Source organism: Psammomys obesus, unplaced genomic scaffold (assembly GCF_907164565.1).
Source record: "Psammomys obesus unplaced genomic scaffold, mPsaObe1.curated_primary_1811, whole genome shotgun sequence".
In the NCBI taxonomy this organism is placed as follows: Eukaryota; Metazoa; Chordata; class Mammalia; order Rodentia; family Muridae; genus Psammomys; species Psammomys obesus.
The window spans coordinates 3,925,749-3,949,353 of NW_026596466.1; the positions used below are offsets into that span (position 1 = coordinate 3,925,749).

The 23,605-nt window shown below is 57.4% G+C and overlaps 1 protein-coding gene across 6 annotated transcripts; it reads right to left on the minus strand.

The window, feature by feature from the left end:
- Positions 1-920: 920 nt before the first annotated feature.
- Amz1 (archaelysin family metallopeptidase 1) lies at positions 921-23,246 on the minus strand. 6 transcript variants are annotated; one of them, XM_055598492.1, is made up of 7 exons: positions 23,179-23,246; positions 11,759-12,259; positions 10,813-10,980; positions 7,661-7,789; positions 7,206-7,375; positions 6,719-6,895; positions 921-5,301 (listed from the first exon to the last, which is right to left on the minus strand). In XM_055598492.1, the coding sequence occupies exons 2-7, from the start codon at positions 12,060-12,062 to the stop codon at positions 4,744-4,746; spliced, it is 1,506 nt and encodes a 501-aa protein (XP_055454467.1). In that variant the 5' UTR covers positions 12,063-12,259; positions 23,179-23,246; the 3' UTR covers positions 921-4,743. The 6 variants fall into 6 exon arrangements, with proteins under 6 accessions (XP_055454467.1, XP_055454470.1, XP_055454466.1 ...); XM_055598495.1 differs by lacking the exon at positions 23,179-23,246 and adding an exon at positions 22,557-22,593; XM_055598491.1 differs by lacking the exon at positions 23,179-23,246 and adding an exon at positions 20,767-20,960.
- Positions 23,247-23,605: the final 359 nt, after the last annotated feature.

Genomic DNA, 23,605 nt, shown 5'->3' on the forward strand with positions numbered 1-23,605 from the left:
CAGAAACGCCGAGAACCACCAAAGTGCCGCATGAGCTGGTGAGATTAGACATTTGCCACACCAGCTGGATTACTGGGGAAAAATAAACTGTCTCCTGCCTCTGCCAGGCAGTGCCATGAGCAACTCAGGGAAGCGTGGTGGTTAGGGGCTTCCTTTTCTAGCCCTGGCGCTGATTGGCACCCTTTCACTAGCAATGAGTTTGCCGTATTTCTTTAATGGATGCGGTCCCAGCCATTCCCACTCCTGACAGAGCTGTTCCACAGGACTGACGTCTCAGGAGCTGGCTTTCTCCTTTCACTCCGTCCTTGGTGTGGCGGTTAGTTTTAGTGTTGACCCCCCGAATCCCGAGACTCTTGGCAACAGTCTCCAGGGGTTGTCCGGATACAGTTGGCCTGTGGGCACGCTATTGGTAGCTCACTGACCCTGGAGCTGGGCTGGCACCCAGCAAACCCCAGCGAGCCTCCTGTCTCCCATCCCCCTCCACAGCGCTGGGCTTACAGGTGTCAGTGCCCATGCATGGCTTCTTATGTGGGTTCTCAGGGATTTGAACTCAGATCCTCATGCATGAGGAGGCAGGGTCTCATGAATCCCACAGTGGCCTCTCATTGTCCATTGCTGTCTAGCTAAGGACGACCTTCAACTTCTGCTGGTCCTCTTGCTTCCATCTTCTGAGGGCTGGGCTTATAGCTGGGTAGCATCAGGCCTAGTTTATAAAAACCCATCACTGAAAATGGAACCCAGGGCCTCCTGAATGCTAGGCAAGCCCTCTGCTACATCCCATGTAGCTTGGGCCTGAGCTACATCCCAGGCCCAAGAACCCAGCTTTCGAAATGTCCTACAAGAATGGCAAAGCAGCAGTGGACGGGGCTGGCAGCCCTTCCCTCGCTCAGCGTTCTCCAGCATCACCTCTCATCAATGGCTGTTGCCCAAAATAACTCAGGTTTATTTTTGAGCTCAGCTCCTTGGGTAAGAGGCAAATGAAAACAAGTTTTAAGTCAAGAGGCTTGTTTTAAAAGGCAATTTCCAAGAAGCATCTGGGGGTCACTGTGGGTTCGGCCCCACCCAGCTACCGTGTTCCCTGGGGTAGGAACCCTTTCACCAGGCAGGGTACACGCTCCCTGCTCTAGGCTGCAGGGATTGAGTCCCCCCAGGGGTCTTGGTTTCATTAGTATTACTGTATCATTGTGTGTGTGGAGGTCAGAGGGCAGCTGTGGAATAGGTTATTTTTCCCACACAACATGTGGATTTGGAGATCCAACTCAGGTTTTCAGGCTCACACAGAAAGCACTTTCACCCACTGAGCCATCTCCTTGGCCTGGTTTTGTTCTACTTAAGTGTTTTCACCCACGTGTACCTCCAGCTTCCTGCCTTATGGAGCGGCAGCTGTGTGGAAGCTTCCAGAAGCTTCAGCAGAGCTGAGTAGGGGCTGCCCAGGAGGCAGGGTGCAGGTCCCAGCCATCTGAACATCCCCTTATCCTCAAGAGTTGGAAGCAAAGGCGGGGCGGGCCGTGCTGGGGTGGGGCAAACAGCCTGAATCTCGCTCATCTTGCCCAAGTGAGGCTGGGCTGGCAAGATGGCCAAACGGATGCGAGTGATTGCCACCCAAGCCTGACGACCGGAGTTCAATGCCCAGAACCCACAGGGTGAACTGACTTGTAAAGCCCATACACGTGCCATGGCACCCATGTCCCTCCATTCACCCGCATCTCACACACACACCAAGATCTCTCTCATAAGAGAAACAAGCTAGCAGATGTAACTCGGTCCCCTGCAGTTAGAGGCTTGGGCATAGCAGGGCGTGGGGATGGAGACCTGTAGGCCCTGCTCATGGAGGCTGAGCAAGATGGCAAGTTCCAGTTCAGCCAGGGGATAGAGTGATACCATCTCAGACAGTAAAGGTGCCTGCGACCCGAATCTGATCCCTAGAAAAAGCTGGGGTAGGGGCTGGAGAGATGGCTCAGCAGTTAAGAGCACTGGCTGTATTGACAAGAGGGCCTGGGTTCAATTCCCAGCACCTACATGGCAGCTCACAACTGTCGTAAGCCCAGGTCCAGGGGATCCATGGCACCAGAGATGCATGTAGCATGTATAGCATAGTATCTGTGCATGTAGGAAAATACATAACCACGAAATAAATCTTGCCAGGGCAGAGGTGGCGCACGCCTTTAATCCCAGCAAGGAGACAGAGGCTGGCACGTCTCTGTGAGTTCAAAGCCAGCCTGCTCTACAGAAGGCATTCCAGGATAGCTACAGAGAGAAACCCTGTCTTGGCAGTGGGAGGAGTGGGGGGGGGGGGCATGGTGGCACCTGCTTGTAATCCCAGCTTTGGAGAAGTGATAAACAGGCAGCTCCCTAAAGGCTCACTGGCCAGCCAGTCTAGCCTGCATTGCTAGTGAGAGATCCTGCCAAAAATCAAGATGGACAGTCTCAAAGAATTAATAAAATAGCAAGCTAGGCCAGGCGTGGTGTCACACGCCTTTAATTTCAGCACTGGCCAGGCAGAGGCTGTCTGTGGATCTGAGACCAGCCTGGCCTACATAGTGAGTTCCAGGAGAGCCAGGGCTATGTAGAGAGACCTGGTCTTAAATTAATTAATTAATTAAACCACAAAAAGCAAACAGCTAAGGTGGGTCTCAGGTCTGCACATGCGGTCACACAGGTGTACACACACACACACACACACACACACAAATGTGTTCCCTTTCCAGATCTTTCCTGTCCTTCCAGGCAGGCTTAGGCAGAGCTGCCTGTCCCCCAAAAACCTGGCTGTGTCTGGCCGTGGGCGGCACAGGGTAGCTCACCTTGGCACTGCTCACAGACCTTCTGTATGTGGCCACATCCCTGGATGTTCAAGCATCCCCTTCAACCCCAGGGGTGTGGAGCTTGGACTTTAGCTTCACCCCAGCTAAACTGTTTAAGCACTTTGGAGGGTCTTAGCATCCCACAGAGGTCTGTGTCCCAGGGGACAGTGTTTACAAGACACATGCGCTGGCCGAGAGGTGAAACTCGCTCTTCGTCCCCATCAGTTGCTGGCCCTCCTTCCCCTCTGATGGGAGCCTGGGCTCTGGGTAAGAGAGCGGGCATCAGGGTGGCTGAAGAGGCACCCATGGCCATGGTTCGGGCTCTGCTCTTCTCCCAGGAAAGCCAGAAAGGGTAAAGAAGTACACGCTGGGTGTCCTGGCATCACGGGGACACGTGACCCTCAGCAGCATGAAGCTAAGGAGGCAGGAGGACGGGAAACTCAAGGGCACCCTTGGCTACACAGTGACTTAGAGACCAACCTGGGCTGCGTGAGAGATGTTATCTCAAAAAGGAAAAAAGACAAAGACAAAAAAACAACAAACCAAGCAGGGACGGTGGTAGTGATAGGAACTCGGAGGCAGAGCCAGGCCGGAAGGAATCAGTGGGGATGTCCGCTGGCGCCTTCCACTTTGCTTCATGGCCTCTGTGGGGTGAGCGAGGACCCCTGCTCCACACACACTGCCTGTGATCCTCTACCTCACTGCAGCCTAAAAGCCATGGAGCCAGACCACCGCGACGGATGAGACCTTGGACGCCATGAGCCGAAACAAACCTTCCTGTTTTCAGGTTGAGTTGCTCTGGTGTTTTGTCACAGCCATAAAAAGAGAACTAGCACAGCCACCCCCATGGTGCTCATGCTCCTGACTGCTTGCCTCTGTCCAACAATGGAGGGAGCCAAGAGCCCGCCCGCCTTTCTCCTCAGGACTGTGAGACTGGCATTGTTATCCAGCTGGAACATTTGAGAACAATGAGGGTCACTTCAGGAAAACAATCTCTGTGTGTGTGTGCGTGTGTGTGTGTGTGTGTGTGTGTGTGTGTGTGTGCCCGAGTGCGCGAGTGTCAGAGCTTCAACAATACATGACAGGGAAACAAAGGGGGTTAGCAATGGATGAATAATTTTACCACCCTCTGTCAGGAGTTTTATAGATGGAGACGGGGAAAAAATGTCATCAAAGATGGAAGAACTGAAGCCCACCACCATGCTGGCCTAACTGGAAATGACAGGACAGGCAAGCCTTGGGGTTGGAGAAGTGGCCTCTGCCTTCCGCAGCCAACCCCATCACCCCACTTCTGTCAGAAGAAATGGCCGACCTCACAGGGCACAGATTTCTTCAGGAGCTTCTCAAAGACCTGTGCCAGCCCTGATGAGCAGAAAGTCTAGCCACAGAACAGAACCCCGTGCAGGTGACACAAAGTCGGAATGAAACGGTGCTGGAGAGATGGCTCAGATATCAAAGGCATGTCCTGCACTTGGAGAGGACCCGAGTTCAATTGCCAGCACCCACTTCGGATGGCTCACAACTTCCTGTAATGGCATCCAAAGGTTCCAACGCCCTCTTCTGGCCTCTGTGGGCAGCTGCATTCATGTGCACAGATACACACACAGACACAAACGTACACACATGCCACAAAACCCCTGCTGCAGGGTGGTCCAGAGCTCCTGCTGTTGGTAACTAGACAGAGCAGAGCCCCCTCCTGCAGGAAAGAAGCAAGCCTGTGGCTACCTCCTTCTGCTTCTCAGCTGTGCCTGCAGGGCACACAGCATGGGAACCCTGTGGGCAAGCACCCAAGGCTCACTCAGCTTCTGGGGACCTTTGTTTTAACCCTGTGGACACCAGAGTACCCTCAGTCACTGGGCACCCATAGAGGCTGGCATCCTCAGGGAAAAAAAAAAAATGCCAGGAGCTAACTTCTCTGCACTGGTTGGCCCAGCTTGATGCATCAATTCTCCGCCCCCCAGCGGCAGTGGGAAGAACTGGCCTTGGCAAGTCTGCGAGAGCTCAGCCTCCGCCTGAGGGAGAAGAACTTCTCCCCGAGCACCCTGCGCAGCCCCACGCTGTCCTTGCCACAGGGCACGTGCTGCCTGGCCACCGGGAGCTGCCCCGTGAACATCTCCCACCGGCCCAGGGCGTCCACGGCAGCGTCCACGCGGGCCAGCTCCTCCTCAGCCTCCTCCCTCTCCAGGGCCTGGATGCACGCGTCCAGCCACCGTCCGTACTCCTCGATGGCATCCACAGGACCTCCGAGGCCCAGCAACACTTCTGAGGCCACCAGAGAGCCCAGGCCATCCTCGGGCTCCGGCTCGGCCCCCTCGGGGAAGGCGCGACTCCACGCGTCAGGGGTGACAGCCTCCGACGGGCTGGTGGCAGGCTCCGTGTCACTCTCGCAGCCCACGCCTGAGTCAGCACTGAAGAGCAGGGTGTCCTCGGACACAGACGGCTCCCCGGCCTCCTGACCAGACCACACCTCCGCCGTCACCCGGGTCCAAGTGTGCAGTCTCTGTGGGAAGGAACACGGACTGGGGTTGCCGAGGTTAGCCAGGGAGCTGCTGGGACCACGCAGGGGCCAGCATGAGGCTGGAGCCACGAGGGCCCCAGAGTTGGGCCTATCTGAGGACTGGAGTCCAGGCCACAGCCAAGCCGGACCTCCCAGCTCCCAGAAGCACACCTTTTCACAGGCACTGAGAAAGGCGGCTGTTAACCTCGCCTCTGCTTGGAGTTAAATTCCATGAAGTTTATAGTTAATACGAACTTTGTGTGTTTGCGTGCACGCATGTGGGTGATGTGCGCATGCATGCCTGCATGGGTTCGAGAGTCTGTGTGTGTGTGTGTGTACAAGCACTCGAAAGTGTATGCAGGGGTGTGCACACTTTGCATGTGGAGGGCAGAGGCCAACGCCGAGCATCCTCACTTTGCACCTTGGTTTTTAGGACAGTGTCGCTATGAGCCGAGAACTCACCATGGTTGGACTGGCTGGCGGCCAGTGAGCTTCAGGGACCCTGCTGTCCCTGCCCCCACAGCACTCGACTTGGTAACACCCGCCTCCACACCCAACGTTCTACACAGTGCCAGGGATTCAAACTCAGGTTCGCACACTCACTGAACCTTCTTCCCAGCCCTTCCGAGGCTGAGGCAGGTGGTTCTTTGTGAGTTCGAGGCCAGCCTGGTCTACAGAGCAAGTTCCAGGACAGCCAGGGCTCCACAGAGAAACCCTGTCTCCAAAAAAAACAAACAAACCAACAAAAACATGGAGGAAGGGAGGCTTCCCACACCGAGCAAGTTGAGCCTGGACACTGAATACAGCTAATTTTTACACAGCACTGAAAACTTCACCTTGATTTCAACCAAAGGTGGATTTCAAGAGAAACAACAACAACAACAACAAAAAAAAAAAAGAAACCAAGCAGCATTCGCCTTTGATCTTGGAACCCTGAGCCAAGCCAAGCGGCCTAGTTTGCAAACAAGCTTTCCCACAGGGATAGGGGGGTGGGGGGGGGGGGGGCTTGCAGCAATACTGAATGCTGACAGCAGAGGGCGGCATCCCCTCGACAGCTCAGCCAACAGAGGCTCCACGGCTGGCGGGGCCCCAACCTGCTGCACTCCCCACTGTGTCCTACCGCCTCTGGGTACAGGACCCCCATCGTCCACCGCGGAGCAAAGAAGAGGAAGAGAGCGCAGAGATGGGGGCCTTCCCAGTGCTCTGTAAGTACAGCGCTTGGGGGGAGGGGGGAGCATCTGCCCTTGCCCTCCTCCACCCACCGCAGCCCGAGGTCACCGCCACCAGCCCGGGTGTTCCATCTGCCTCCCCGCCACCCACCCCCACCCCCGCAGGGACGGTGCACACACACGCCCAGGTCCAGCAACCTGGCCCCGCCCACTGCCCCTGAGGCTGTCCTGTGCCCCACACACTCACTCACCTTGTACCTCTCCAGGAGCCTGAAGCCCAGGAGGTGCTGCAGTTTCCGCAGGCAGATGGGACAGAGGTCCAGCGGCCGCCGGAGCGCCTCATCCAGGCTAAGCGCCCCCTGCAGGAGGCAGCGGAGCCAGCGACAGCTCCCCAGGCCCAGGAGGTGGCAGAGCTCATGGCAGGCGACCTGAGGGGAAATGGCACCGCCGCCTTGCCTCACAGTCTCAGGACCCGGTAACTCCCACCCAGGGATCCCCGAGCCCGCCAGGCAACCCCGAAAGTCTAACCCCTCACCGCGGCCTCCCTACTGGCTCCAAGAAGCCTCACAGCATGAGGAGGCCAGCCAGCCCCGGAGCCAGATCCCAGAACCCTGCAGGGAGAGTCGCGCCTTTGCGGCCTTGAACCGCGGGGTCTCGGGTTACTCTGAGGGGCTGCGCTCCTGCTCGGGCTGACTTCCCAGGGGACTCACTTCTCACCCTACCTGCCCCCATGCTCACCTTACAGCACTGAACCATACCCAGGGCGCTGAAGCACAGAGGCCGGCCTCCCTCGTGCGGCAGTGTCTCCGCGCCATCTGCTGCTGCCTCCAGCACAGCTGGGTCAGGAACACCGGGCGCGGCCTGCAGGAGCTCCCCAGAGAAGCGAGCGAAGCTACACACACCCACTTCTGGGGGAGAGGCCAGAAGTGGTCCAAGGGACGGCAGTGGCTCGGGAACCCAAGGTGAAACCACCCCGCTCTTCCCTGCAGCCCAGGGCAACCGGAGGAGGAAGCGGCCCCTTGGCTCTGGCGTGTGCAGTGGACTCCGGGACCAGCCCCTGGCCCATGCCCGGTGAGAACACAGTTTCAGGCTGGAGCACACACCTCACCCCTGGGAGAGAGCAAGCGCCCTGCACTGGCGGGCTGGAGCCACACCAGTGCCCTCTGGCGGCAGTTGCTAGGACCACAGCTCACCATGCCCCGGAAGGAACCTGCCAAAGGTGAAAGTCCAGGCATCATGAGGGTACAGGTCAGCCAGCGTGAGGCCCAGCACACACAGTGCGTCCCCCGGCTTGTTGTTCTTCAAGAAGGACAAGATGCCATCTGTGGGAAGAAGGCTGGAGGTCAGGGTGGGCAGACAAGCCTGCAGTTCTGGCTCCTGCTCTGGGACCAGCCCCTCTCAACGCTGGCAGATAAGCCACATCTGTGGTGGGACCCAGAACCCAGAGCAGCTACAAGACGACCCAAGGACCATGGCCTGGCCTGAGAGCCGGGTCGTGGAGCACCAGGGCCAGTCATTTCCTAGGTGACGAGAGCGGATCCAGACACAGCAAGGCCGTCACCTTCCACTTGCGGAGGCTGAAGGGGTGGTCAGGGGCCAAGGAGGTGGCTCCAGGAGTGAAAGGCTTGCTAAGCAAACACGAGTCTGGTCCCTGGGGCTCATGTAAGAGAGCCAGCCCCAGGGGCTTGGAATCCCAGCACTAGGAAGGCAGAGGCAGGCAGATCCCTGGGCTTACTCGCTGGCCTACCTGGCCCAACTAGGGAGTCCCATAGCAGTGAGGGACCTGTCTCAAAAACAAGGCTGTCAGTGACTGAGGTCTCGACCCCTGCCCCCCCACACACACACACACTCACGCACATACAGCAACAAGAGCCCACGAGGGAACAGGCAGCTGAACAGCTACCCACCAAACGCCCACATCCAGGTCTCTAGCCCCAGAGAACACGTTACCTCAAACTGCAAGAGGGCCCCTGCGGCTGTGAGTGCAGGTGAGGAGGACCTCTGTCTGCATCGTTCAGACAGTCAAGGTCAGAGCAGGGAGTCTGAACCACTGAGGGCAGCCGGAGGGAGAACGGGGAGACCCAGGAAAGCCAGGGCAGTGACTGCGAAGGGGGGAGGGAAGGACACCAGAGAGAAGAGAGCTGCCTGAGGATTTCTCTGCTGTGGACGGGGCCAGAGAAGTCGATGGCGCTGCAGGAACCTCCGAAAGAACAAGATGGAGGGGAACACAAGCGGGGAAAGCAGCTGCGCTGGGGAATTCTAGGCAGGAGCTCTACCACTGAGCCACACCCCGGCCCCTCACTGGGGGATTCTAGGCAGGGGCTCTACCACTGAACCACACCCCAGCCCCTCACTGGATTATAGGCAGGGGCTCTACCACTGAACCACACCCCAGCCCCTCACTGGATTATAGGCAGGGGCTCTACCACTGAGCCACACCCCGGCCCCTCACTGGGGGATTCTAGGCAGGGGCTCTACCACTGAACCACACTCCAGCCCCTCACTGGGGGATTCTAGGCAGGGGCTCTACCACTGAACCACACTCCAGCCCCTCACTGGGGGATTCTAGGCAGGGGCTCTACCACTGAACCACACTCCAGCCCCTCACTGGGGGATTCTAGGCAGGGGCTCTACCACTGAACCACACCCCAGCCCTTCACTGGGGGATTCTAGGCAGGGGCTCTACCACTGAACCACACCCCAGCCCCTCACTGGGGGATTCTAGGCAGGGGCTCTACCACTGAGCCACACCCCGGCCCCTCACTGGGTTATTCTAGGCAGGGGCTCTACCACTGAAACATTCCCCAGCCCTCTTTATAGTTTTAAAAACAGGGTCTTTGTATGTAGCCCAAGCTGGTCTCAGATTCACTTTGTAGCCCAGGCAAACCTAAAACTTTAACTCCTCCTGCCTTAGCCTCCTCGGTAAGTAGGTTAAGAGTCCTACTCTGCATTACCTGACCTCAATGAGCTTTACATGAACCAGATCAGATGCCCGCCATGAGAAAGCAGGGCGAGGAGAACAGCCCACAGAGCAATGAAGCTGGGCTGCCCCTAGGGCAGAAGAAACACTACAGATGATTCCCTACTCTGCCATAGGGTTCCACACCCAGCACAGGAGGCAGACTGTCCCCAGGGGTCACAGAACAGCCCAGAAAAAAGTCATGCCTTCATCATGCATGGCCATGCAAGGGGAAGAGAAAATCCCTCCGAAGGAAAACTATCCCAGGACAAAGATTCTCCTAGAAATGCTTTTTTTTTTCCTTCTGGAAATGCTTTTCAACAAAGCACTAGACTAGAGCTAGTAAATCTCAGTGGTGTGCCCTGTTAATCCCAGCACTCAAGAAGGAAGCTGAGGCAGGAGGATCACAGGTGAGAGCCAGCCTGGCCTACCTGAGCTCCTGCCTTTAAAATTGACAAAAGGGGGAGGGGCAGAAAATGTGGCTCAATCCCAGCACCCTCACAGAGCCTCCCAACTTCCTGTAATTCCAATCCCGGAGGATGCAATGGCCTCTGGAGTCCTGCACCTGCATGCATGTGAAACCACACAAACTCACCCACGCACACACCTATGCACATAAACAAAAATAATCACTGTTTTTAAAGCTAGGGGAGGGGATAGAGAAACGGCTCAGCATTTAAGAGCACCGGACCCAGGTTCCGCTCCCAGCACTCACATGGCCGCTCACACCAGTCTGTAACTCCAGTTCCCGGGAACCCAAGGCCCTCTTCTGAGCTCAACAGGCACCAGGCACGCCTTCGGAGCACACCCACCAGGCAAACACTTGTGCGCATAGAAGAAGCAAACAATCCTTCAAAGCCGGAATTGTATAAGTAAGTCAGCAGGGGTAGCTGGTGATTTTAATCCCAGCACCAGGGAGGCAGAGACGGGGGATCCCTGGGGCTCACTGGCCAGTCAGCCTAGCCTACTTGGCAAAGTCCGAACCAGTGAGAGACCCCGTCTAACAAAACAAGGAGGAAGCTGGGCATGGTGGTGCAAACCTGTAATTCCAGCACCCTGGGAGGCAGAGGCAGGCGGATCTCTGTGAGTTCAAGGCCAGCCTGGTCTACAGAGGGAGTCCAGGACAGCCAAGGCTACATAGAGAAACCCTGTCTCAAACCACCACCTCCAAAAAACAAACAAAACACACAAAAAAAGGAGGACAGCTCCTGAGGACTGATACCGGAGGCTGTCCTATGGCTTACACACACACACACACACACACACACACACACACACACAAAAAAAAAAAAAAAAAAAACACTCCTCCTCCCAACCTTTCCTTCCAGAAAGCTCTCTGGCTGCACAGTGGTGCCCCAGGCTGCCCCCACACCCTGCCTCACTCACCTGTATGAAGCTGGAGCCTGTCAGCGTCCCGACTGGGTCTTGAGGAGCAGTGTATGGAGGCAGCAGCCACCGAGGGCAGGCACTTGACCCGAAGGCCCAGGAAGAAAGCCTCCGCACAGCTCCGAAGGTGGTCCAGCAGGGGCCATCCTGCCAACCCCTCACTCAGATCTGAAGGCACAGGAGCCCATCAGCCTGCTGTGACCGTCTGCCCCGCCCATCCCGGCCCCTGCGGTGAAAAAGGCCAGTTTCCTGCCGGGGCGGGGATGGCAGGAAGGCAGCTGGCACAGGTACATGCTAACAGGCCCCAGGCTAGGAGAACGGCTGCCTGGCTAGGGAAGGGGGCTCCAGCTGGCAGCAGTGAGCCTGCACTTCTAACCGCTGCGGGGGCCCTGCGACCACTCAGTCCTGCCTCCATCCAAAGCCTGTGCCCCTCCCTCCAGTGGCCATTTCCTGCCCCAGATGCCCTGGCCTTCAAATCCCACCTTGTCCAGAATCCAGCTCTACCACCGGAAAAGCCCACATCCTCTCCAACCTCAGCGCCCCAGCCTGTGAAATGAGCATCCCCTCTCGTCAGCACCCACAGAGACAGCACAGGGTCTAGAGCAGTGCGTGTTATGCTGAAGTGATGGTCAGGACTATGAACACACACCTAGATAGTCGGAACAGATAAAGTGGGGGAATCCTAAAGAGGCAAGCCACTCTGCCCGTAGGAGTACCTAGCTGACTCCAGGCCATCTTCAAGCCAGTTCTGCCTCGATCTGTTTCTTACTGGGGGGTTAGGCAGGTGCTCTACCACTGAGCCACACCCCAGCCCCTCACTGGGGAATTCTAGGCAGGGGCTCTACCACTGAGCCACACCCCAGCCCCTCACTTGGGGATTCTAGGCAGGGGCTCTACCACTGAGCCACACCCCCAGGACCTGATGGCTCCAGCCCAGCTCTCATACCTATGGGCTGCAGGTAAATGTGTTTCCGGGCCAGGCTTTGCTTCCGGAGCTGCAGGGAAGCATGGAAGGTCTCAAAATCTTCAGGGGCCTCTGGACGGCTCAGGAGCCAGTCAAAGGCTGAGTGGATGAGCAGTGTGCTGAAAAGGGTCCGGTGGGGGTTGTAGGCCTCAGCCAGGAAGAGCCTCTCCGACGGGGAGAAGGCTGAGGTGTAGAGCTGCTTCAGGGCCAGGTCGCAGGAGATCAGAGCATCCTTCAGGGCCCGGGGCCCGAAGCTGAACTCCTGCGGTGGTCTGCACTGAAGCATGGTGTGTGTTTGGCCTCTGGCCACTCCTTTGGGTTCCCTTTCCGGGCCATGAGTCTCCCAGGGGACAGCCACGGTTTCTTCTGGAACGTCCCCTCAGGCTGCTAGAGTAAGCGCTCGGGGCTCCCAGAAGATGGAGACCGGACTGAGAGACGGCGTGGCTCAGTTCTTGTTCTGGGACGTCTCAGCCTGTTGACACTCTGCGGAGGACACACAAGGCTCCATGCTCACTGTTCTCAGCACACACGGCTGTCTCTCAGACAAGAGGCAGTTTTCCTGTAAACGGGAGTCAGGGTGGACCCACCTACGCTAGAAGGTAGCATCCCTCCAGTCAAGCCGGAGACTGCCGGGGTCGACCTCACAGTGAACGCACTGCAACCACGTTACCGGGACCCCACCAGGAAGGACCTTACAGTGACCTTACTGCGGAGAACATCACGGTTGTGCGCGTGCACGCACGCTGCTGCCTGTGGGCATCAAGTCTTGCACTCTCCACCTTACTTTTGGAAAAGGACTCCCTCACTGAACCTGGAGCTTAAAAGTTTAACCAGGCTGGCTGGCCACCTCAGCCTTCCACATGGGTGCTGGGGATCCCCATGCCTGGCGGTAAGTGCTCTACCCACTGGGCCACCTCCCATCCCGGAACTGAGGGAGGAGGTGCCTCCTCTCCTCACAGAGGTATGTCTCCATGGAACACCAACTCTGCTTGGATCGCTCAGAAGCATGGGACACGTGGGGGCTTCCACCCTTCAAGGCTCAGAGTGCTGCTTTAGAAAAGCCAGAGGCTGCTCCTCCGGCCTCCTGCAATCACAGAGACGCACCCTATCCCCTCAGAGAGCCACCCAGACCCTCCTCCCAAACCACCCAGGGGCTGTCCTCTGGGGAAGAAGGCAGCCCAGGGTCTCTCAGACCGTGATTTCGAGAGTACGAACACGGCTCTGAGATACAGCCCTAACCAGCAGGAGCCAGCTTGAGTGGCGGCCACAGGGAATTGTACAGGGAGCAAGCAGCCAGGTGGACTGGCAGAGGGCTTGCCAGGCAGAGTCCTCCCCCCAGCCCGGGAGTGAAGACTGTGGGTGCTTCTGTCAGGTCATGCTTGGCTCCAGCAACGGGATCCTTTGGGCTTCATGTTGCGTCTCAGTGCAGAGTAGTCAACTCAGGCAGGGACGCAGATGGCAGAGCACGAGAGAGCAAGGTGCTGCTTGCCTTTCCGGGCCCGGCATGGCTCCCGAAGTGCGCAGCCATGGAGGCCCTGCCGGCTGTTAAGCACCTGACTCCTCGCACATCTCACCAACCTATTTTTGTTTCCAGATGCCAATCACACCACCTACTTAGACTCCTTGTTCTGCCCTAGACTTGCACACAAACACAGCACCCTAGAGCCTTGCTGTCTCACAGTGGCCTCAGTTATGCTTTGAGGTTGTAGCTACTTCATCTTTTAATTCTTTCTTTCTTTCTTTCTTTCTTTCTTTCTTTCTTTCTTTCTTTCTTTCTTCCTTTCTTTTCTTTTCTTTCTTTCTGTAGTAGGTTTGGAACCCATGGCCTGATGCAGGCTGAGTAAACCTTATCCCTGAGCCACACCCAGCCCCTCACTGGGGAATTCTAGGCAGGGGCTCTACCACTGAGCCACACCCAGCCCCTCACTGGGGGATTCTAGGCAGGGGCTCTACCACTGAGCCACAACCCTAGGACCCAGAATTACCATTTCTGTAACTGAAAATGATGTGTATGCCATTTCTCTGGAGTAGCCCAGAAGGGTCTGCTTCACAGTGTCAAGAGGAGAAAAGAAGGGAGGCCCTGGTACCGTAGATGTCCTGATCCACCCTGGTCAACATCTTGCCCCCCTCATCTGCCATTCTGAAAATTTCTTTGGTGCTGGGCACTAGTAGCTCGAAACTTTAATCCCAGCACTCGGGGAGGCAGAGGCAGGCGGATCTCTGAGTTTGAGGCCAGCCTGTTCTATAGAATGAGTTCTAGGATAGCCAGGGGCTGCAGAGTGAAACACTGTGTCAGAAAACCAAACAAACAAAAAGAAAGAAAAAGAAAAAAGGAAAGAAAGAAGAAAGAAAGAAAATCCCTCAGGACCACTTTGTGAGTGAGATGGGTGTGTGTGTGTAGCAGAGGTCAGCATCAGGGTGTCTAACTGAATCTGAACTCACTAGTTCAGCTGGACGGGCTGTCCAGTGAGCTCCAGGGATCCTGCTGTCTCCACCTCCTCAGAGCAGAGCTGCGGTTACAGACGTGGACCGCTACCTCTGCGTTTATGGAGGTGTGGGGTCTTCGCCGTGAGCACCCAGTCCCGCCCTTACCACCATGCCTGCTGGGTCGGGCTCTTCAAAGCTTCCACACACCCCTGCCAGGCAAAGCCCCAGGAAATGGGATGTTTGCTGTCGGTGAGATGGATCTCACCGAGCAGCCCAGGCCCGGATCCAGCGCATCCTAATCGCGGGGCTGCACACATGTCCCTCACACCAGCTGACCAGGGCTTGCTTTTACCACAAGTTCGCCGGCTCCGCCACGCCCGTCGCTCCCGGTCTCGGCTGCTCAGGGCCCGCTCCTGTATCCTGCCCAGCAGTGCTGCCCCTGTACCCACCCACACGCTCAGAGCAGAGTGGCAGGGGGAGGCAGGCCGCAGAAACACCCTGCCACCTGCCCCATGGAGCACCATGTGGAGCACCGTGGCGCACACAGACACAGGCCCAGCCCAGGGCTTAGAGGAATGGGACACACCAGCTCCAGACAACACTGGCGGCTGCATGTCCTGCCTGGACATTTATTACCTGGGTGGCCGAGTAATGGCAGGACGACGGCCAAGAGTTCAAGGCCAGCACAGGACAGGCTATATACAGTATAATCCCAGCACTCAGGGAAGCAGGTGGGTGACTGTGAGTTCAAGGCCAGCCAACCTGGTCTACAAAGTGAGTCCAGGACACACAGGGCTACACAGAGAAACCCTATTTAAGAAAAAAACAAAAACTAAAACTAAAATAAAAACCTAAAAAAAAGCAAGACAAACAAGTAGGAAAACAAATGGCAGCAGAGCATGATGGGATGTGCGTGATGAGGATCAAAGGACTCGCCTTCCACCATGGACTGGAGGTTCATTTGACAAGGTCTGAGTTGGGCACCCAAGCAAGCCCCGCTGTCCCTTCTCATGTCCTTCCCTGAGGTCTGGTAGCCCGGATGTCAACACAGCATTTCCTCTCAAGCAGCCCTTGTGGCCACAGTCATCTTCTGGAGCTCTCAGAGGACACCCTACCCCACCCCAACCCCCATCCCCTCAGCCATGCCCGGCATCCTCAGACAAAAACCTCCAGGATGGTCGGTCTACCGTCATCCCCTGCGAATCATCACAACAGCAGCTGTCCTGCAATCCGTAAGCCCCGAGACCTCACAGAGCTAGAGATACTACCGTTTCATAGGGGGAAACTAAGGCACCCAAACACTTCTGATTGGTGATGGGTCACAGGGAGAGGCAGGAGGTCCTGGCGTCCAAGCCAGGCACTTCCGGCATGAGGCCAGTGGGTCTCAACCTGTGGGGTGCAACCCCCAGGGCCACAGGCCACACATCCTGCGCTCAGCTCCGTGACAGTAGCGATGCTAGCTATGGAGCAGCAGCGAACATAGCTGTGTGGTGGGCGTCACCCAACATGAGGGACTGTATTAAAGGGTCACAGCATTAGGGAGCTGAGCGCCACCGAGCTAGACCAAGGCCGGGCAGCACCCTCTCCAAAGACACGGCTCTTCTCCTCTGCTGCCCCACCAGAGTTCCCTTCCTCTGCGCTGCCTCCCTTGGTTCTGCTTTGCTCAAAGCCTGGGACAGCCTTCTCAAGCTCTAGCTTCCCAGAGAGGCTCTGTCACTCACTGTAGAAGCTCCCGACTGAGGTGACCAGGACCGGGTCCCCCCAAACTCCAGAACCCATGTTTACCTCTCTTTATTTTTATTTTTATTACGAGGCAGGGACTTAGCATGGAGCTCTGGCTGGCCTCATACTTGCCGGAGTCCTCCTGCCTCAGCCTCCCAAGTGATAGGATGACAGGCACTCATCAGAACAGCCGGCAGAGCCCGGCCTTGGGACAAGAAGCGCGCTCTGTCCCTTGTCATTCTAGAGACACAGAAAACACCCAGCAGCTACCGCCGCTGGTTCATTTGCTTGGGGCCAAATCTTCAAGGCGGCTTGAGCAGCCCCAGGGAGAAGGAAATGCAAGATGCAAAGGGTTTGGGGAGGGAAAACAGGGCCATGCAGACCCCACGCTGGCTTGTGAACCCCAAATTCCAACCCAGTTTCCTTCCGGGCAGTGAAGCGTCTACACTTCGGGCAAGTTCGGAGTCTCGTGCACCAGCTGTTTGGACTGACAGGTGACCTCACCTTCCCAGAGCTGTGGTGACATCGCCTGGCGGTTCTCACACCCCTCCCAGACACCCAGGCTGCCCAGGCTAAGGAGCAGCCTGGGCAGCCAGAGACTTCGCCTCTGGCCACATCCCACAGCAGTCAGCTGGTCCTAGCTTGGAGATGCCCTTCTTCAGGCACTTTCCCCAAGCCTGCTCGCCCCCACCTGAAGATGACAGGACTATGGCCTGGGCCTGGGGAACAGCCGCTGGCGGGGAGTGGGCACCCTGCCCCGTGGCCACCCAGCTACGGCTGTCAGGAATCCAACCAGCAGCGCGTGACACGTATCAAATCCCGGTACCGGGCTCACCCAAACCTCTCTCCAAGTCCACCCTACGCATCTATGCATCCTGTGGTCCCCGGCACAGGGGCATGCCACCACCACCCGGACGTCCCCCTGGCTTGCGCTGACTAGAACTACTCCGCAGCGCCACCCGCGCCCATCCCGGCCATCAGGTCCCCGCCAGGTCCCTTCCCGGTCCCCGTGCGAGGGGTTGCTCTCCGCGCGCCCCCTACCTCCTCGCAGCCCCGCGCTCTCCGGAGCTGCCCCAGAGAAGCTTGGTGTCCGGGTCACAGGGACCAAACCGGCCCTGGGGTGACGTCAGCACGCGAGGCAGTGACGGGAGCGGGACCTCGCGGAAAGTGCGAGGGGAGGGCGGTGGGAGACGGTGCCACACCCTCCCAGTGGCCCTCAGACCTCTGGTGTCGGAGCACGAGGGATACGGACACTCCGGGCAACGTGCGCTTCAGCGCCTCAGCTCACAGCCCGAGGAGAGGAAGCCGGCACATCCCAGGCCAGCCGAGGACACCGGAGGAAAAGTCAAGCGGAGCGAGCGGGGGAGGGCCGGAGTGGGAGGAGGGGCATTCCTGTAATCCCACAACTGAGGCAGGAGGATTGAGGGCTCCGGGACAGTCTGGGCTAGAGTGAGAAACTGTCTCAGACACGACCAAAGCCAAAACCAACTAGACAAACACACAAGCAAAAGCAAACAAACAACAAAAATCCCAGGCAAGAAGGCTAGCCTCCCTTGCCTGAGGGCCCGGATTGGAAGCCAGGGACGGCTAAACTGTGAGTTGGTAGTGCGAGCTCAGACTCCTCCCTCCACCTCCTGAGGGCAGGCCTTACAAGAACACCCCACCCGTTTGTGCAGTGCTGGGGATTGAACCCGGGGCCTGGAGAAATGCTAGGCGAGTACTCTACCAACTGAGCCACATCTCTAGCCCCAGGCAGTACTCTGAACCAGAACGTTCTTACAAGCTTGTCGTTTGTTCCCATTTTGCTGACGGAAAAACTGAGGGGCAAGCAGGAAAAATGATGCAGCCATGGACTGGAAGCCCGCCCAGCTAAGGGCCTCCTGAGCTTATAAGGTTCTCCTGCTCTTCTTATTCCTCTTCTAGAACATTCTTCCCCCAAAACACATGGCTCCGATAGGGATCTCAGGAGGTTTCCTCAGCTTCCTGTGGCACCTGTTACCCCGGGTAGACACCACATCGGGGGTTTGTCCTGTCCCTCTTCTTCTAAAGTCCATGTTCTGGACCCAAAACCAGGGCCTGGCCGAAAGCAGGCATGCAGTACATGCTGGCCAACTGCAAAGAAGGCCCAACTGCCAAATAAATTACCTCAGGCTGGTGTAGACCATTCACTGATGGCCACGTGGAGCTGGTTCGTCACTTAAACCTTTCAAAGCTGCCAGCACAGGGAGAGAGAGGGCTCCTTGAGAACCAAGCTACCCCAGAGACTAGAGGACAAGGGGCAGTCACGACCATTTTGGGGTCACATTGGTCATGGGCTCTGCTCTGAGACCAGCCATCTAGGTTGTCCCTGGGGATGTCCTTAGGGAACCCCAGAGCCCAAAGGCCATGAGGCTCTTAGATCCGCTCCCAGGGCCCACCAGCATGTCACTGAAATCTGAGGCCTCATGCCTGGCCTAGGCCTCAGCATGGCTACAGGCAGGACCGGGATCCCCACCCCCACCCCAGAGCCAGGCTTGGAGTCAGGCTTTGTCAGCTTGGCACAGCTGATCTTGGCCTAGGCTCTCGCAGGAGGAGACTCAGAGAGGGACTGTCTACACCAAGTCGGCCTGTGGGGGGTGGTCTTATGAACTGATGGATGCCGAGAGACCCAGCCCTGTGTGGGTGGCACCATTCCCTAAGGGGCAGTCCTGGAAGAGTAGAGAAGTTAAGCACAAGCAAGCAAGCACCTGTGTAGCAATTCCATCTGCTCCTGACAGGATGTGACCAGCAGTTTTAACTCCCTACTTCGACTTTTCCTTCTGTGACGAGCTGTAACCTGGAACTGTCAACTAAGAAACACCGACATGCCTCCCTCCCCCTCTTCCACACAGGCTATGCTGCTTTTTCATCAGGCCTTTTTTTTTTTTTCACAGCAACAGAAACAAAACTAGGACAGAGCATTGAGAGGCTCCCTGTTTGTTGCCAGGGCTGGGAACTCTGATTATAAAGTGGTGGTGAGCAGGGAGACTGATACTTTGTTTGTTTTGATTCAGGGTTTCTCTGTGTAGCCCTGGCTGTCCTGGAACTCACTATGTAGACCAGGCTGACCTTGAACTCACAGATCCACCTGCCTCTGCCTCCTGAGTGCTGGGATTAAAGGTGCACCACCACCACCTGGCTGGGAGGCTGCTAATTAAGAGATGTGTTTTGGGTGGAACTCAGGCAGAGTTCCAGGTGAGTGGAGAAAATAGACTAGAGGGATTAGTGAGACAGTAAAGGTGCTTGCCACCAAAACCCAGGCAACCAAGTTAGTCAGGTCCTTAGAACCCATAGAAAGATGGAAAGAGAGAGCTGACTCCAGGGGAACCAGTGACCTCTGCAGGCCTCTGTGGGCACTGCACACACATGCACATACACAAACCTCACCCAACACACATACACATAAGTAAGAATAAATATTTAAAACATTAAAGCAAACAAACAAACAAACAAAAAACCCCAGCAGGGCTTGGCCTTGCATGCCTGGCAGATCCATGTGAGTTCAAGGCCAATTGAAGACTGGGGGTGGGGGCCGGTCTCAGTGGAAGGTTATCCTCAACAAACAGTAAAGGCCTTATGGTCTATTCCATGAATTCCAAAAGAGGCAAGGCTACTTACTGAGATCCTATCTCAGCAATCCCCAGCTCAAGGAGAGAGAGACGGAGACAGATTCAGAGACAGAGACAGAGAGAGAGTCTCTTCCCCAGCGTCTGCGTGGCCGCTAACGCCCAGGCAACGCTGTTCGAAGTGGGGGGAATCTGTGCCCATCACAGTGACCCCAGGTGGGCCAGGCTTGAACACCATCTGGAGTGAGAAATGAGCATGCTGGTAGGAGAGCGACGGAGCCCCGTGTCTGCCATGACCAAACCACACGCCCAAGCTGTTTCTTCCCACCTGGCAGGGAAGGTTGAGGAGCACTGCAGAGGGAGCACGGTGAACCTCACTTCTGGCTCCAGAAGCGACAACACACATGTGCTGTTGTGAGCCAACCAGCGACAGGCGCTCATTCAATTTGGCAAGGAGGAAACTGCCTCACACAGCGTTGGCAGGACCAGAGGAGCCTGGCAATGTTCTTGACATGGCAATAGTCCTGAGTTGGGCAGCCCTTCGCTCAGCAGACACAGTGTGTGCCGGGTTCTGGGCCATGGGGCAAGGTGCGCTGGATACAATGCCAGCAGAGAAAAGGAGATGTAGAGGGCGGGGGCCGAGGACAGCATTTGAGGCCTGTGCACACAGATGGGCCAGCGGGACGAGCCAGAACCAAGGGGAGGGGAGGGTCAGGCCCTGAAGAGCAGCTGGTGTGAGTAAAAGCCAGAATGTGCTGGGGCTCCGGAAGATGCAGGGTTAGGGAGCAGAGTGTGGGTGAGCCCACATGGTAGGGTGACTGGGGGCCGGCCTCAAGGGCTCCCGAGGGTCTACCACTGCCCTGAATGCGGCCATCTGACAGTGACAGAGGTTGTTGAGGGACAGGACCAGGCAGGCGACACCGAGATGGTGGCGAGGGGGTTCAGCCGGGAAGTAGCATGCACGAAGCTCCGGGTCCCATCCCCAGCACTGCATAAAGCAGCCACATAAACCCTCACAAGGTGGAGGCAAGAGCGTCAGGAGTTCAAGATCATCCTCAGCTACCTAAAGAACTGGGGGCCAGCCTGGGTTCCAGATGACCCCATCTCAGAGAGAGAGACTGAGTGACTTAAGGTGTACTCAGATGGGGTAGAAGAGGAGGGTCTAACACTCTTCCACACCAAGGGGGTTCCCTCAGTTTCCCCGTGCCTCCCTAGCCACCAGCTTGAACAGAGCTCTGCCCCACCTCCCACCCTCACCTCTCTCTGATGGAGGCAGGCATTTTCCCGGAAGCCTTTAGAGAAAGCCCGGCCAGGTCAGCTGGAAGTGGGTCCCAGGGACCACGCCTTTGTGGGTGTCCAGTCCCGACCCCATCCTGCAGCAGCTGGAGACCCTCCTCAGGCCTGTGAGCAGCAGAAGCCCCCGGGCGTTAGAAGCACCTTGATTCAGTGATGCAGGGAATGCACAGGGCTCCGAGGCAGGCCCAGCCGGCCCTGGCCAGGGGCCAGCCGTCTGCTACCAGCCTGTGAAGCCGCCCTGTGAGCCGCGCAATTAGTATTCACACCAGGTTCCCCAGTTCTGGGATCCCTTGTTCCCCTCAGACAGCGGCCAGCGTGGCTAAGCCCGGGGGTGGGGGCCGGCCTCAGTGGAAAGTTATCCTCAACAAACAGTGAAGGCCTTATGTCGGGGTACACAGGGTGGAGAGCTGCCAACTACAGTATGGAGACAGGTTCCTGGGGCTTCCCGAGGCTAGCCCAAAGCTGGGCTGCAGGAGAGGCCTGAGGCATTAAGGTTAGGCTCTGTCTAATGTCTCCTCTCTCTATCTTATCTCTGCCCAGATCCAGCTCTCTCTATTATCCCCCCACAACCGACTCCCTTTTTCCATTTTGTGTGGTCAAGGGTTGGGAGAGAGCCCACCTGTGGCTTCCCAGACAGAAAGAGTAAATCCCAGGCACACAGAAGGATTCACAGCATAGTCCTTGTGCCCACCCCAGGCCCAGCAACATCGGTCCCTGTCAAGGTCCTCCTTGACCTAGGACTTCCTAAAAATGTCTCCCCAGCCCCCGAATTGGGACACCAACAACACGAAATGGCAGCTCATCTCAGGGTAAAGAGCAGGCTGCACAGTGAGGGGTGTCCTCCTATCCCACCCTCTCTGGCAGGGTGGGGTCGGGAGTGCTGGCTGAGAAGGGGTCCTAGAGCTTAGCTGTGCCCTGACATGGAGAGAGCCTCTTTTCACCCCTCTGGAGGCGGGAAGCCCCAACCTGGGAGGTGCAGACTGTGGTAGGAGTGGGTACTAATGAGAGAGGAAATGTCCAGAACAGTGGGTTGCTCTAGACAGCCTTGCAAAGAGCCAAGGCCGTGCCAGGCCCAGCCTGGCGTCAGCGGCAGACCCCTGTAGCTTTGTCCCAGCAGGCAGGCTGCACCAGGTAGCGCCCAGTGCCAGCAGCCTGCTGTGGGGCCTGAGTGAAGCCAGAGTCCTCTGGATGGAGGGACTCGAGAGCCAGCACCTGGCGGTGCACACATCGATGAGGGGCGGGATGAGGCTCTGGCGTTCACTTCAGGGCACCCAGGAAAACTCATTCAGGAGACCACAGGCACTACCTGAGAGCCCGCAATGCCCTCGCCTGGGCCTCCTGGTGGCCTAGGTACCTGAAGGGTAGGTTCACCAGATTAGCTTCACGGCCCACACAGATAGAAAGGCTGGGGGAGGCTACGAGAGTGGAGACTCAGCAGCACCCAGAAGGCCCCTAGACCCTGGAGAGCTGGCCCTGGGGACCCAGGCTTTCCTTGTCCTGTTTCACACCGTCTACGCTGTGTACCTCCCAGACACTCCTCTACCCTACCCACACACCTGTGATCACCACGGAACATCTGGTCGACCTCCAGATGGTTCCCCAACTGCCCAGCCGGCTCCACCTGATTTCACTCCCTTCAAGTCCCAGCGCCCTGCACAGTGACACCATCAAGCGTCCCTTAGTCTCTCGAGAAATCCCACCTTACCCCTGGAGCTTCAAGCTCCCTAGCCACCCGGCCCACTCCACTGCACCTTCACCAGCTCGTCTGTCCGGGCCACGTGCTCTCCCATTCCACATGCCACCTCTGTGGGCGGCTCTTCCGGCACCGCATTCTAGGAAGATGGGCTTTTTAACCCGCCGTGAGGGCCAACCTTGCTCAGGCCTGCTGGCTCTCTCCTGTTTCCCAGTCTCTTCACTGCTCCAAGACGCCAGCCCTCTGCCCAGCTGCACCTTCCACCTAGAGCACCGCCCTTCTCTCTTCCACCTGGCTGGCTCCCAGCCGGTACGTCAGCTCCAGGCCCAGAACCTGCCTCCTCCCAGAAGCCCTCCAGTCACACACTCCTGCAGATGCACAATGACCTGAGCAGTGGCTGTCTGGCCAGCAGTAGCTGCACGTGGAGGGTGGGGACAGCAACCACAGGCCACCATGGCCTGGTCCCTCAGCACCTAGTGACACCGGCACACAGCCCCGCCGGTCATCTGTTTCCCGTCCCTGTGCCCGCCCCGCAGCCATCACACGCAGAGCACATGCACACGGACACAGCTCCCTCTGGCATGCACGCCCATGTGTGTGCACACGAGAGCCCACATACCCGGAACACCCCTGACATGCATCGCGCACGCACCCCTGTGCCTACCCGAGCCCTCACTCACCGCACACGCGCCACACACTGCCAGGCGTGCTCCAGTCACTTCAGCGGGTGCCGGGAGCTGGGTAGTGCGAGCGGCTGCTGGCTGCCTCTGCCTGCCAGCGTTTGCCAAGCGGTTTCCATGGCGACACATCTTGGCTCTGACAGGAACTGATGTGTGGGGGGAAAAGGGTCCCACGGAGGGGGCGAGATGGGAGGTCTCTATGTCCTCGGCTCCTGGCACAAACAGGGGGTGTCCCACAAGTGGGCTAGGTTTGCACCCCTCAAGAAGGGGATCCTGAGCTGCCTGGCACAGGAGCGCAGACTTAGGTCATTCAGTCTTTCAACAAACCTCCTGGCGTAACCACTCTGTGCCGATGGCTGGGGCTGCAATGTTGTGTCTGATGTAGGTCTACCAAGGACTCAGGGTCTGAGGCTCTGTGTCCCCAGAG

Coding starts and splice junctions, on each gene's coding strand:
- Amz1 (XM_055598492.1), bottom strand. CDS start 12,062: ATGCTTCAGTGCAGACCACCGCAGGAGTTCAGCTTCGGGCCCCGGGCC. Junction 7,790..10,812: donor CAGGCTCCAGCTTCATACAG/GTGAGTGAGGCA, acceptor TTCTTCCCACAG/ATGGCATCTTGTCCTTCTTG. Junction 6,896..7,205: donor GTATGGTTCAGTGCTGTAAG/GTGAGCATGGGG, acceptor ATTTCCCCTCAG/GTCGCCTGCCATGAGCTCTG.